This window comes from Lonchura striata, chromosome 19 (assembly GCF_046129695.1).
Source record: "Lonchura striata isolate bLonStr1 chromosome 19, bLonStr1.mat, whole genome shotgun sequence".
Lineage (NCBI taxonomy): Eukaryota > Metazoa > Chordata > Aves > Passeriformes > Estrildidae > Lonchura > Lonchura striata.
Window position 1 is genome coordinate 9452175 of NC_134621.1, and position 14936 is coordinate 9467110.

Below are 14936 nucleotides of genomic sequence, written 5' to 3' on the forward strand. Positions count from 1 at the left end.
TCCCAGGGATGCAGCATTGACAGTTCTGGGCAACTTGTGCCAGTGCCACGGAATCCTCAAAGTAAAGAATTTTTTCCTTATAACCAGTCTAAACCTACTTGCTGTGAGTGTGAAGCCATTCTCCCTTGTCCTCTCACTCCAGATCCTTTAAATAGGTTTTCCATCTTTCTTGTATGCTTCCTTCAGGTACTGAAGGCCACAGTTAGGTGACCCCAAAGTCTTCCCTTTTCCAGGCTAAACATTCCCAATTCTCTCAGCCTTTCCTTGTAGGAGAGGTGCTCCATCTCTGTAAGCAACTTCTTGGCCTCCTCTGGATTCCCTCCAATAGGTCAAGGTTCTTCCTGTCCTGGGGACATCACTGTATTTTTAGCTAATCTTTAAATTTCCGTCCTATGTACTCACAGAACGTGGGTGTGAAGACAGCAGGAGTGTAATGGAGAACTGTGGGGGTTTTACTGGGGGCAGATCCTTCAGTTTCTTGTTTCTGTCTAGCTTTTGCCCTTAGTGTGGCTCCTCTGTGGCATGACACCACACATTGATTGCTGAGCAGCCTCGTGGCAGGGCTGGACATGGTGAGCCACACTGGCATTAGTGGGACAGAGTGGGGAAACCCGGTTTCTTTTTTCTAGTCATCTTGGGTAAACCAGAGAGTTTACAGTTTGTCAGAAGGGAAATTTTAGGTGATAGCTGTTGAATACAGCTATTTAAATATGCTCACTGTCATGGATTTACTGAGTGGGATCTTGTTCTCTATCTACCAAGAAAAAGCAGCCTAACACAGAAGCTGTCTTTGGGGCTGCTGTTGTACAGGGATGTAAATGAATCTTTTTCTAACTGATTTTTAAAAATAAGTGACATTAGGGCTTTCCTCGGTTGTTGTGTGCCAAGTTTTTCAATGTGTTTCTCTTCATTATTGGGTAAAATAAAAAACTACACACTTTGGGAAGGGATTGAAGCTGGGCTGCTTTGTAATGCTGCCTCTTTGAAGCTTGTTTAAATGGGTCAAAACTCTCTGGTGCTCCAGTAGTGCATTCTGATAAAGATCTGTTCAGAGGTAGTTTGCTGTTCAGGACTCTGTAGTTAGCAGAGCTCAGCCTGCTGATAGCAACATGTCCAGGGCAGACAGAAAATTACCACTGGTCAGGGTTGTGGCTGTGTGGTATGGATGGGTGGCTGGAGTGGGATGGGAGAGGAGATGATGAGTTTGAAGGTTTTTAATTGGTATGCAGATTGGTAAAAAAACAGTGAATGAACAACTTCTATCCTTGGTTAGAGAGTTGAGTCATGTCCGCAGCACTTGCTGTCTGAACAGATTTTTATGAGGGGAGAACCCAAGCAGCTGAGCCCACGGTGTGGAGGAGGGAAGCTGGAATGTCTCTGCTTAATGAGCTGTGTTATGTTGTAACTGATGGATTACATAGCTCAGGCTCCTCAGTTTCAGCCTGGCCACCTTGATGTTTGTCTGCCATTGACTCTGCTAGGTGACAGCCCAGAAGTGGAGCTGGCATCTCAGTGTTCCCTGAGTGACTTTGCTGTTGGATGTGTGGCTCTGGAGTGTTGCTGTCGCTGCAGGCCTATGTATTTTGCATTTGTGATTTCAGGAAATCCCCTCTTTTGGAAAGTGGCCTGTGGGGATGTTTTGTGACCTTTCCAGGCTGTGGTTTGCTTGTCTGCTCCAACTGCTCTGTCCATTGCAGTAGCTGCAAGCCATGGGACTTAAAGGAGAGGTAGTAACTTCCACATTAACTGCAGAGTTAATGCTTCTTTAGGGAGTAGGTATTGCTGTAAGTCGTATAAAAAGCTGTCTCAGATTAAAATACATGTTTGTATGCACACACACAAATTCAGCCTCTGAGGCCCAGGTATTCCAGAGTAAATACCTGCACTTACTGAGTCTTAAATCTGCCTGATTGGTATGTAGCCAACCCTGCGGGGAAGGGAAGATTGCCAGCTCCTATTGGCACCTAAAAAAGAAATTAAATCTGACCTTAAATTTTATTTTGCCTTAATATTTGGCTACAGACAGTGGTTTTAGCACTGGGAAGGCCTGAATTCTGATCCTGTTACTCCTTCTTGGGAAGCTTGGTGGATTCGTGCATCAGAGTTTATTTTCTGTGAACTAGGAATGCTCTTCCCTGTATACCTTCCTTAGAGGATTGAGGCTAGAACAGACGATGGAAAAGATACAATACTGCTGTCATTGTAAGCAGTTGCTGCTGTGTGCCACTAAAATGGTGTTCCTGCTGCAGTTTGTCACCCCAGAGAAAATCAGGACAGCTGAGCACAACAGGAGGTAACAGAAGGTAGTAGAGATGTTGGGCTCTCTCCCTGCAGGTGTGTCGAGCATGAGGCATGTTCCAACCAGAGCCCCAGTTTTGCCTCATTAAACATTGATGTTCAAATTGCACACTGAAAGGTGTGGCATCTACTTGTATTTTGTAACTTATTTTAGTGCCTGGAAAACTCGCAAAGGTACCTTGCTGATGTGTCTGCCAGAACCCTTTTTGGCCTTTATTTACCCTGCTCTGTTCAGGGCAGATGCTTAGATGACACAGTTGAATAGTGAGGTTTATATTCTCCCCTAGATAAGATTGCAGAGTTAAGAGTGAAGCGAGGGGAAGTCATTATCAGGGTGTAGCTCCTGTCCTAATTCACTTGTCTGGATTAGGTGTAGTCAGCCCCATCTCAGATGGTGTTTGATTTTCTCATCAAGAAAGCAGTCAGAATTCCTGCTCTTCCACCTGCAGAGTGAAAACACAGGTGGTTTATTCTCTGCACTTGCTGTAAAATGAGTAAGTTACAGCTGGTAATTAAGTTTCCAAAAGGAAGCAGATTTGTGCTTCTGTGAGGATGCTGAGAACCTTAAAAAGGTGTTTTCCTTTGCAGTGAATTCTATCAGTACATTCCTATTGCAAGTGAGTTCAGGTGCAACAGTATCCATGGAAGAATTCCTCCTTAATCCCAGCACCCTGATGGAGTTCTGCAGGGTTGATTCAGGTTTACCGTGAAAAAATCTTTAGTTCCGCATTACTGGAGGGATTAAAAACTGCAGTTACCCTTTGTCAGGACAGGGATGACTTGAATCCAGAAGATAAACCTGGATAATAAATGTGATACCATGCACAGCAGCCTGGAGCTCTGCTCATCACTCAGACTAAGATGTTCTGGTCCAGCTTGGTGTCTGATGGGAAACCTGAGTAAAACGCTTTGTCTGCTGTGTTGTGCTCATCACTCACTGTGCTCCAGGGAAGTACCTGTGGGCATGAGTCCTGTGGCACTGCAGGATAAATGAACTTTCTCTGGTGATTAATTCCTGCACCTGAATGCCTGTGTGTGCACACTCTGCAAAGCCTCAGAGGAATTGAATGTTTCTTTTCATAAGGAAGGTGTGGCTGCTTCATTGATGCTCCCTGTGGATAACACTTGGATTTATTTATCAAGTCTAAACTTGGAAAGAATGTGACTATTATAAATGTGCCTTTTATGCTTTTAAGCTTAAATATTAACTGGCCTAAGAATAAATCATCAGTTGTGTTCTTAGGATAGTTGCTTTTAAAAAGAGCAGTGATTAAAGCTTACAATGCTTAAATGTAGGTTTCGATAAATTATCTGGACTTCAGAATGTAAACTACTGGGATCAAGGATGTCGCTTATTTAAATAACTGTTTGATTTGTTTTTAGGGGGAATCTGTAAAGTATTTCTTGGACAACTTGGATAAACTTGGAGAACAAGTAAGTCCTTTTTTATTTGTCTTTCCATTCTTGAGTTTTAAGTAGTCTTTATGATCTCTGGGTTTTAAATAGATGAAACGTAATTAGTGTTACTCCAATAACTTTATCTTTAGTTAACTCGGACTGTTGCATTATTTCAGCAGTTCATCACTGGCATGTCAAAAACACAGGGCAATGTAAAGGCCAGGAGACTTTCTGGAAATAAACCATCTGTCAAAATCGGACAAAAAACAAGTTACAAATACTTGGCCAGGCAGGAGACTGTTAAAATAGCTTTTTGAGACTAAATGACATCTAAAAACCAACTGGGTTTGGGGTTACACATCCAGTTAGGAGCTCCTGAGTTAAATCAGTCACAGGTCAGTGGTACCTTCCAGCAATATCTACTTCAACATAAACTCAGTAAAGAATAAAGTCTGTTTTCTCTGGAGAAAAACCTGAAATTTCTGTAAAATACACTTTTTATAGAACTGTTAATTAGCACTTGAATAATGAAGGTATCTGCTGATGCTCATCAGTTTGGATTGCAGGAATAGCATGTGGGAAAACTGCCTTTAAAACAGGAGTTTTAATATTGTTCTTGTACTCTGTGGGGAGGCGGTTTCTCCATGGTCATTCCCAGCTCATGGTAACACATGAAGGAATCCAAACCACTTCAGTGAAACCCTATTACATCATGCTTAATTTCATTTTTCTTTTTAACAGATTACATTTTAAGCCAGACTATTTTTCTGCTTTGAACTGCCATTGTTCTAACTAAAGCACTGCTGGTCATTGTGCTTCCCAGATCTCTGGCTTGAAAACTCCAGCACCTGGTCTCTGAATTTGGATTTAGTCTCAAGATATAAAACTTGCACTTAGGAGGGGATCTGCACTTACTCTAATGAGCTGCTGGACTCTCTGCCAGCAGTAGATTTCTCATGGTCTTTGAATCCAGTGTCTTTCACTTTCAAAGGGCTTGGATTTTCCCCAACAATATTGGATAGAGTTTTGCAGCTCCATTTTGAAGTTCTTCATGGAGAAACTTTGGTCCATTCTTTGATTAAAGTATGTCACTTAGTCAGCAGTTGGTTTTTTTTATTATTTTTGTACATAAACACACTTACTGCAGGTCTGATATTTCTGTGGCAGTGCTGTGAATTACAGCTTCTCTGGCTTCAAGTTGGTGTTAAAAATCAGAGGGACTCATCAGGATTTGCTGTTGTAAAAAATGTTAAATCTGTGAGGGAAAAAGCACTACCTAAGTTTTGTTAGTGAAAGATTTGATAGGTTCTTCTGGTTTATTCTTATCTATATGCAAGACGATGTCTAACAATTGTTTCCCCAAATTGTAAATGAAAGTATTTGTTCTTATCTGATGCAACTGGGCTGACTTGCAACTAAATTGCTTATAAACACGTAGATCTGCAATTCACGTGCTTCTTGCCAAAAGGGAGCTGATAACAGCACTGAGGGAAAAGAACTTAATGTTCAGATTTAATCAGATCAGCAGAATAAGAGTATCTGACAGGCAGACGTGCGTGGGATCTCCTGGATTCCTTGCTACTGTGTGTTGCTATTTCAACTGCCAGTGCAGACTGTATGTATCCAAAATACCTCACAGAGAGACTTGGCTTTCCATCTTGTGACTGGATCTTAGTCATGCCTTAAATTGTAATTTGAACTAGGCAAACAGTGATGTGATAGCCAGAAGAGCTGCTGATAACCAAAGGAACTCCTTTAGAAGAAGCAGACTGCGGTGAATTTGAGAAAGGAGATAGGAAAATCAGGAAGAAAGCACATGTTCCAAATCAGTATCAATGTGAGGATGCTTGAGGGAAAAAAAACTACTTATTGACAATAGCAAAACATTGAAAGAACTTGGAAAATAATCATCAGTGCTATCCAAGGAAAATACTCACCTGATACTGCAGTCTTCAGACATGGAGAAGGGGATCTGCACTGAGAAAGGGGCAAACTGCTTGTATTCCAAGGATCTGGGCACGAGGGAGAAAACATAGTTGTCCTTCACAAAGAGAGCTAAAATACTGGGTGAGTTCCTGAGAGTTGCTGTTAAAACATGAAGTGGTTTGGGTTGGAGGGGACCCTAAAGATACCCAGTCCCATGGTAGAATGTAGAAGTAGAAAGCTCTTGAAAGGATTCTCTTTGTGGCTGCAAGTGTGGAAGGAATTTTCAATGAGCAACAGTACTTGAGAGGGAATTTGTCAGGAATTCTGAGGATAAGCTTGTTCTTGAAAGCTTTACTGAATAAACATTACAGGCCAACTCCCAGGAGAGTTTGCTTTGTGCCCTTGTTTCAATATTGAAGGTGCATGTGGCTTTGCCTATTCTATTAGTTGGTTTTATTTATTTACATAATTTAATAATTTCAGTCACTCCTGAGCTTTCCTAAGACTTTTTTCCTTTTGTTCTGGAAAGCTGAGAATAACTTCCTGAAAAACAAAAGAATATACATTCCCATTTGGAAGCTGGAATGAGTGTTGAACCTGTGACACTCTTGCCTACATGTTGACAGTCAGCTTTGCTTAAAATCCCTTCACATGTGCCCAGTGACATTTCATATAGTCCCTGCACTGCTTTTGCTGATTGTTCTCCTCTGTCTAATTTCAGTAGAAAGGACCCAAGATATATTTAACAAAGGGAAAAGTCTTATCACCCTTTAAAGTTGTCCATTAATCAGACAAGGGGGTGACAGCACCTCTTTTGGTTAGTTTGGAAGGAACTGGATGTTGCTTTAGCAGTTCTCCTCCCCTCCAGATTTTGGTGCTGTGGGCTTTGGCTGTGTACAGTGCTGCAGCAAAGGCTGCAGGGTGGGGAGCCTGTGCTTCAGAGCTGCTTTGTAATTTGTGCCACGATAAAAATCAGTGCCTTAGTCATGGGCAGCTCGGGAAAAGGAACCCAGAATTCAGACAAAGCCCTCTCTCTCTAGCTTCACTTTGGAACTTACAGGGTAAAGCAGAGTGATCCTTGAGCTTTTGAAATGTTGCACTTACTACATGATTTTTAAATTTTATTTTTGTTGTTTGAGCTTGCCCAGTTGCCTTAAGCTTGGGATACAAATACTGAAATAGCCATGGTTCTGTGTGCCTGTTCCCCCACCCAGCTAACTGGTTGAATCAGACTTTCTGAACCTTGCTCTTACATGTCTTTACAACAGCTCCAAGTGTGGGAACTGGCACTGTCAAAGGAAGATCATAGATCATTCACTTTTTAACAAGAGACTGAAATTCCAAAACCTAAACTGCACTCTCTGAAAGGGTGAGAAATGCTGGAAAAATAGGAGGAAGAGTTTCCATAACATCTGAACAACAAGGTTCTAAAGTCCAGCACAGGCAGCTGTGTGGTAGAGATGCACTTTGCAGATAACAGAAAGACTTGGACCATAGACCAAAGTGTAATTCTAGGAATTAAGAAATCCCCAATCCAACTGTTGAATTTTATGCTGTCAAAAGCCAACTAATAAGAATTCTTCTTCATCTGCATCCATTGATGATGTTCATATAACAAAAAAAAAAAAAAAAAAAAGTCTCAAGAATACCTCCTAAATTCTGGGGAAAGGTGGGCTGGAGGACTTCAGGATACAGCTGTCTGTGCCCCCCAGGCTGGAAAGCACTGCTGTCCCCAGCTTTCCATTCTTCCTCTGTTCTTGTACTTATTGCACAGTAAATTTGGGCAAAGTCAGGCAGCATGAGCTCACCATTGTGCACTGATACAGCAGGATGCAAAGATGCATGGCTCAAACACAAGAAGTTGCTTAGGTGTTAGTTTTCAGGCATAATTGATTGCTTCACAGTTATTTAGTGGAACAGCTGGTTTTTTTTTTTCTGGAAACAGTCATGCACGTTGCAGGAGAGCATGGGAGGAATGGGGAGCCCACAGCTGGCATGGGATATCCCGTAGTTACTGGTTTGAGAAAGCTGCTTTAGAACCCATTTGCTGCATTGTAGTGTTGGCAGTGTTGTGGGAAGGGAATGAAGGAAGCATGAAGTGATCCAGAATGAGGCAAACTGGCATGAGGAGGTTGGCTCGCCTCCAAGGTTGGTTATGGGTCCTTGTCATGTGGCAAAGGGAAAACTCTTTGGGGTACGTGTTCTGATTTAATATTGGGTGTGTTTCCTGCTTTGGCCTCCAGCTCTTTCCCAGAAGCTCCAACGTTAGCATGGAAATCCACATCCATGTCTTTTTATTGAAAACCTTGTTCTGTTCCTATGCAGGCTGCTCTCTCCACTGCAGCTCAGCTGTGCCCATACCCATAATCATATCCTAATCAAAAAACTCTTCCTATTTTTATAGGATTACCTTCCCTCACAGCAAGATATCCTGCTGGCACGAAGGCCCACCAAAGGGATTCACGAGTACGACTTTGAAATCAAAAATGTCCCTTTCAAGATGGTGGATGTGGGCGGCCAGAGGTCGGAACGGAAGCGGTGGTTCGAGTGCTTCGACAGTGTCACCTCAATCTTGTTCCTGGTGTCCTCCAGCGAGTTCGACCAGGTGCTCATGGAGGACCGGCAGACAAATCGCCTCACGGAGTCCCTGAACATTTTTGAAACGATAGTCAACAACCGGGTGTTCAGCAACGTCTCCATCATCCTCTTCTTAAACAAGACGGACTTGCTCGAGGAAAAAGTACAGAAAGTCAGCATCAAAGACTATTTCCCAGAGTTTGAAGGGGATCCCCACTGCTTAACAGATGTGCAGAAATTCCTGGTGGATTGTTTTCGCACGAAACGCCGGGACCAGCAGCAGAAGCCCCTGTACCACCACTTCACCACTGCTATTAACACAGAGAACATCCGGCTAGTTTTCCGTGATGTTAAGGATACCATCCTGCACGACAACCTCAAGCAGCTGATGTTACAGTGATGTGCAAAAAGACTGCTTTATTTCAGTAACTCTTGTGTGTTGTTTTTTTAACTAGAAGTTTACAGCAGGAATAGAGAAATCCAGATCCTGTCAGACTTCTTGATATGTGGCTAAAAGCTGCTGCTGAACACATTATTGCCAATTTCTGCAGAAATTCAGGCTTAATCTCTTCCAGTGTAGCTTCAAGTTGACCCAAGTTGTAATTTTATAGCAGACCTATGTCTAAGTTACCTGTAAAGTGGTAAATTTGACCTTTTACCAACATGTGTATTATCCTAGAAAATTCAGAATTCCAAGTCAAAACGTCAATGAAATTGTTGCAATTATTAGACTGTGGCAGTAATTTAAGATGGGGGGGGGGGAGAGAGAGAAACTTCTCACATCTGACTTCATTGTGAAGACTGTGATACCATAGCTGACTTATGATTTCTCAGGTCTGTTTTTGGTTAGAAATCCCATCAGATCCCTTGCTGGAATCACCTCTTTGCAGCCCTTTTCTGGGTGTAATGTACTTCCTGCTTCAGTATAAATCTTACTGAATTACTGGTGTTGGGTTGGAATAGGAGATGCTTCAAAAATACGGAAGATCAGGAGTTTCAGACATATCTGTCAGGAAGTGCTGAGTCCAGTGAGAGGGATGAATGGTTGGCACAGTACACGGATTCACTCCAGAGGCGTCCACACGTCTTGGAGCCATGGCGAAGCACAGAGCACTCTGATCAATCCTCTTGGCATTCTGGTGTGGGAAGGGGGGAGCAAACCCAGCTTGTGTTTTTTATCTTCACTGAGCAGATGTTACCTGTGGGTCACCTGTTCTGGGAGCGCTTTAACTTAGCACTGCTTTATTTGAACTCCCTGCCTCCTTCCCGGGCGCCTCCTCTGAGTCAGGAGCGTTTGCTGATGGAGAGAAGGACTTGCAAACCTAAGTGCCTCCTTGTGTTCTGTCCTCCTCTGGTATTTTCAGTGGCCTTATGAATTCCCAGCAGAGGCCTTGTGTAGCTGACACCGTGCAGATGAATGTTTTCTTCTGAAAAAATTCAAGGCCGTGTCCCAGCAGAATGTGCTTCAGCTGATGAGGTTCTTTCTGAGACTTTCCAGTTGGGTCTAAGCAATCCTAAGTGTACTTGAGCCAAATATGTTGCACAGCCTCTTCCAGAGTGCTGCTTGTGATCATTTTACCCAAAGTCCTTTTGCAGTTTTGTTTAATTTCTTAAGGGGAGTTGTTAGCATCGCCATGTGATTAAAAGAAGAAATTATAATAATAATAATAATGATGAAAAATAGTGAAAATAAAGCAATCCTGATGTACCCCACAGCACACTGCAAAAAGAGAGTGAGATTGTGATATAAAAATCAGTGTCCCTACCACGTTTCCCCCAGGCTGTAGTGGTGTGGGCAGTTCAGCTGCCACTCTGCCCCATGGAATTGGCCAGTTCCTGTGGATCATGCTGGTGGCCAATCCTTGAATACTTTTTTATTCTCATCCCACGAGCCAGGGGTGACATGGTGGTGTCACTGCTGGGAGCATAGGAAAGCTGCCTGTCTCTTGAACTTAGCCTTTACTTACTGTGATTGTAAGTTGTATTAACATCTCTGTACCTCGTTCTCCTGGCAGTAGAAGGGGAGTAGTGTATTTTTATTTAGTTAGGTGCTTTGAAAGACCTCTATTTTTTTATATCATCCAGTGAATAGTCATAGGTTAGTCTGTGATTCTGGCCATCAGGCACTGTTTGGGGAGGAAAGAATTCTGAAAAGAGCTTGGGAGAAGTCACAGTGCAGAATCTAAACATAATCCTAAAGTCTGGATGCAGCACTGATGTCAGGAGGGTTAAAAGAATCTTGGATGGGGATATTTAATGTAGATTTTGTCTCTACTGGACATGGATTATTTCTGATTTGGTGTGTTCAGGTTATATGTGAGCAATTCAAGAAGGAGCATGAAGCAGAGACCTCAGGAAAGGCTGGTGAGGCTCTTTCAAGGACTGAGCAGCACACCTGTGATGGGAGCAGAAGTTCTCCTTTGGTCTCTAAGTGCTCCATGAACAGACACAAACCTCTGGTGGCCTCCCAGTCCAGTCTTGGAAAGCAGAAAACAAATTCCTGCCCTTGGTTGTCAACAGGAGGAGGAGTTGGGTTGGTTTTTCCTTTGCTGACAGTTGTCTCAACAAGTGTCTTTTCAAAACAGAGATTACACCTGATTAAACCAGTTGATTTGGAGAGGTCTGCAGTAGGTGCTTTGGGAGGGTGTCAGACCAGATGATTGCAGAAAAGACTAAAGACTGGTAGTGGATGATAGGGTGAGTACCAGGGATTTGTCTAAACTAATTTATATGAAGTGTTGATGAATTTTTTGTCAGTGGAACCTGTTAATTTACTGAAGATTCTCAAAACTGATGTCAGTCTAAGGATGTAGCCAGGGTCACCAAGGCACTGGGCACTGCTGACCTTGGCTAAAGTGGGGGAAATTCCCCAGAACCACCACAAAAATCCCTGTTGAGTCCTTTCAGATCACTCTCCTGTGAACCCCAGGGTGTGTAAGAGAGCAAGGGGGACCCCAGTGCTGGGTCACCTGTAGACCCTGGTAGATAAAGCACTATATGAATCTCAGGCAGAAATGAATTGTTTAAATGAAATAACTGAGTCAAATCACTTGGGTTTCCCACTCCCATGTGTGACAGGGGTGAGACAACGCACCTGGATGTTCCTGTTTACATGGTTCCTGTGCTACCCTACAGCCAAAAACCCCAAATCAGCACCCTTGTCCATCTTCAGGCTCACTCTTCCTGAGCTTCCTGAATGGAGCACACCTTGGGCTGGTGCATTTCCTATTAGATTTGTTACTACACATCATTTGTTTGTAGCAGGACGTAAATCTGGTACAAGAGCTGAAGGGTTGATGCTCTGAACAGGCTGAGTTTTGTCCTGAAGCAACCAGAATTACAATTCAGGATGGTTTTGTCCTGAAACAACCAGAATTACGGTTTGCTGGTGAGAGAAAAGCTTCCTCATGGAAACCAGTCTGTGGTACAAGGTTGGGATGTGTTCCTAGTGAAGGTGGGAAAGCAGATAGAAGCTGAAGTATCCCAGAAAATCAAGTTTCCCAAAATTCCTTAGTTCTCTTTGCTGAAGTGAGCTGTGTTCTAAAGATCACTGACCATATGGAGATAAACCACTGTGCTGTACAAGCTGTACTTGAAGGTGAAATTGGTGTTTTAGTGACTGTTCCCTGTTGCAGAGCGTTCAGCTGAGATGATTGATACCTAAAAACTGTGGCTGTTCATCAGGGCTTTAAAAATGTTACTCTTATATATATATATATATATTGTACGTGGGAGCATAAGCCATCAGTTTGTGTGAAACTTCAGCTTTCTTCTAGAATAACTGCTCTTACAAAAACAAAAGTCAAGTTGATCTCAAAGGCTGTTTCTGGGGCTTGTTTGTGAGTAGCTTTAATTGAGCATTATCCAGCAGAGTGCTGGGGTGGGTGGGTGTTGCTGGGGGTGTTCCTGGTGGCTCCCAGCCCGGGTGGGAGCAGCCCCGAGCCCCCAGCCTGAGCTGTGCCCGTGCCCAGGGCACCCCTGGCACTTCCCCTGGCACTTCCCTCCAGGACTTGCAGAAGGTTCATTTTGCAGCACCACTCCTGTTCCACGCCCTCGGGACATCTCCTGCCATGCAAATGGTTCACCAGATCACTTTACAGCTCTTGTCTCTCTGATGGTACCGTTAATGTAGTTTTTAATTACACAGCATTGCAATACAGTGCCATTTTGCAATTTCTTTGCATTGTACTTGAAAATAAGTTGAATTGCAGACTATTTAAAACTGCTTTCCTGCGCTTTCAGTAGCAGTGAGAGCTTACCTTATGTGAAGCCTTTATGTAAAAATATATTTTATAACAACCTCATAGATCTTTAACAAAAACCAAGATTTGTATTAGCTTTGTATAAATGTTTGTGGCTTACAATTTTATATGTTTAACTTTTTATAAACTTTCCAGGGACTACTTTTTATTGTAAATTTTTTTTTTTCTCTCCTTGCTTTAGTTTAAGATTGGCAATAAATTATTTCTAAGGGAGGTCTTAGAAGAAAAAGCATCACTTATTTTTTATGAAACGGTTAAATCAATTCATAGTTTCAAACCTCTTACACTTGCTTGTACATTGCTCTGTACATACTCTCCAAAAGTGTTGCCTTTCAGCTATTAATATTTGCCTTGTGTACAAAAATTACTGACTATGAATAAACATATACAGCCTCATGTTGGTGTGATGAAATCATTTTTTCTGTTTATTAACCAGCACAGGCAGCCAGCTGACTCTTTTTGTTGGTTGGCAGAGCCCGGCTGGTTTGCTCCTGCAAACACATCTTGTGTTTCAAATAAAATATGTAACAGAGTCAAACAAACTCTGCTCAGAAGGCTCCTCCAGGTTCTGCTCAGCCTGGTGACTTTGTCCCCAGCAGGGAGGCACCAGGAAATTCTGACTTGCACTTGACAGCCGGTTTTGTGCTCAATATTTAAAATATTGATGGCACTTGGGTGTGTTCTGCGACAAACCTCTATGAATTATGGATCTTGATATAGCAGAGTTGATTTTTTTTTTTAATATCTTTTTGACTAAGCCAGCCTCTGCCTCCTGGAGAAGAGGCTCACTGGCTGCAGAATTTTGCAGCAAAACATTGATTTTTCATCAAGTTTTTATAGGCCTGAAGTGCTTCATTTTCCACAAGAAGTGGCTGGCATGCTGTGGAAATGCCCAGAAATGCTGTGCCAGGTGATCTTTGTTTGCAGAGCTGGAGCCCAGCGCTGCTGCTGGGGCTGCTGGCAGGAGCTGCAGGGTTCAGTGTGGCTGAGGCAGGGCCTGGGGGCTCTCAGAGCCTCCTCTGGTCGCTGAGACCACTCCAAAACCTGCTGCCTGCCCGGGACTCAGCTCAGCTCCTTGTGCCCTGGATTCCAGGTCCTGCCTTTTCCCCTTTCACTCTGGAAAAGTCACACCAGCTGAACGCTGTGATGCTCCTCTGACTGAAATCCAGGTGTTTTTGAAGCCTTTTTCTTTTTTTTTCTTTGCATCCTGTTTCCTGAGATGCCACCTGAGGAGTAAAACCAAGCCCATCTAGAGCTCAGCTTAAGGAATCATGTTTGTTGGGTTTTATAATCCAAATATCACAGGTGTAATGGCATTGCCTTCACCTGGGCTGCTGGTGAAGCTTTTGGGGACCAAGGCCTTGAGCAAACTGGTCTAGTGGAAGGTGTCCCTGCCATGGCATGGGGCTAGAACTGGATGAGTTTTAAGCTCCCTTCTGACTCAAATAATTCCAAGATTCTATGATAATTCTATTAAATAATACCATATAAAATTATATAATTTATAAATTAAATAATTTCTTCTTAGGAATGAGTTAGTGGTGTTGGACTATCCTGGGCTCCTGATCACCTCACCACACTGAAATGCTGGGAAGAGCAGAATTGGAAAAAAAGAGCATGTTCCAGGATTTATTTCCAGGAGGAAGCGAAGTTTCTTCACATTTGCAACACTTGATTTACCAAAACACCTCGTTGCAGTGCTGAATGTAGGTTGGGTGTTCAAGCCTCTTCCTTCCTGTTAAAGTAACTCGGTGATTGCACAATAACTGACAGGAGGGATTGAAAATGCAGTGGGGCTGTACCCAAAGTGTCCCTGGCTGTCCCCTGGCAGCAGGAGCTGGGTTCAGAGCTCACCTTGGCCCTGTTCCTTCTGGGGAGCAGAGGTGACCATGGAGGGCAAAGTGCTGAGGAGCAGCTGCCAGGAGAGAGATCCCGTGGGGAATGTGCCTGGAGATGGGGCAGGAATCTGCTCTGGCACAGACCCTGCTGTTTTTGCCCTCTAAAACAGGACAGGTGATGGCAGGGAGGTACTTCTGGCCCCTCCACCTGACTGACCACTTGTGTTTTCCACACCAGCTGAGCTGTTCCCAGTGTATGTGAAATGGGAATTACTGGATTGAATTAATAAGAAGGACCTCATCACTCTCCACAGCTCCTGGAAGGTGGCTGTGTTCAGCTGGGGCTGGGCTCTTTCTCCAGGAGCTGACAGAACCAGAGGTCACAGCCCCAGGCTGCACCAAGGGAAATACAGGCTGGATATCAGGAAAAAGTGTTTTACAAAAAGGAGATAAAGTTCTGGAATGGCTGCCCGGGGAGGTGGTGCAGTCACCACCCCTGGGTGTGTTTAACAAAGCCTGGATGTGGCTCTGGGTGCCAGGGTTTGGTTGGGGGGTTGGGGCTGGGCTGGGCTCGATGATCTTAGAGATCTCTTCCAGCCCAGTGATTCTGTGAATTCTGTGACTCTGTGATTGTGTG

At 43.4% G+C, this 14936-nt stretch overlaps 1 protein-coding gene across 1 annotated transcript in view; it reads left to right on the forward strand.

Moving 5' to 3' along the window:
- The window catches only part of GNA13 (G protein subunit alpha 13), a 29270-nt gene extending 16413 nt beyond the window's left edge, over window positions 1-12857 (forward strand). The window contains exons 3-4 of the mRNA XM_021537017.2: window positions 3682-3732; window positions 8027-12857. Of these exons, the coding sequence (XP_021392692.1) occupies window positions 3682-3732; window positions 8027-8599 (624 nt within the window). The 3' untranslated portion in view covers window positions 8600-12857. The remainder of the gene's footprint in view (window positions 1-3681; window positions 3733-8026) is intronic.
- Window positions 12858-14936: the final 2079 nt, after the last annotated feature.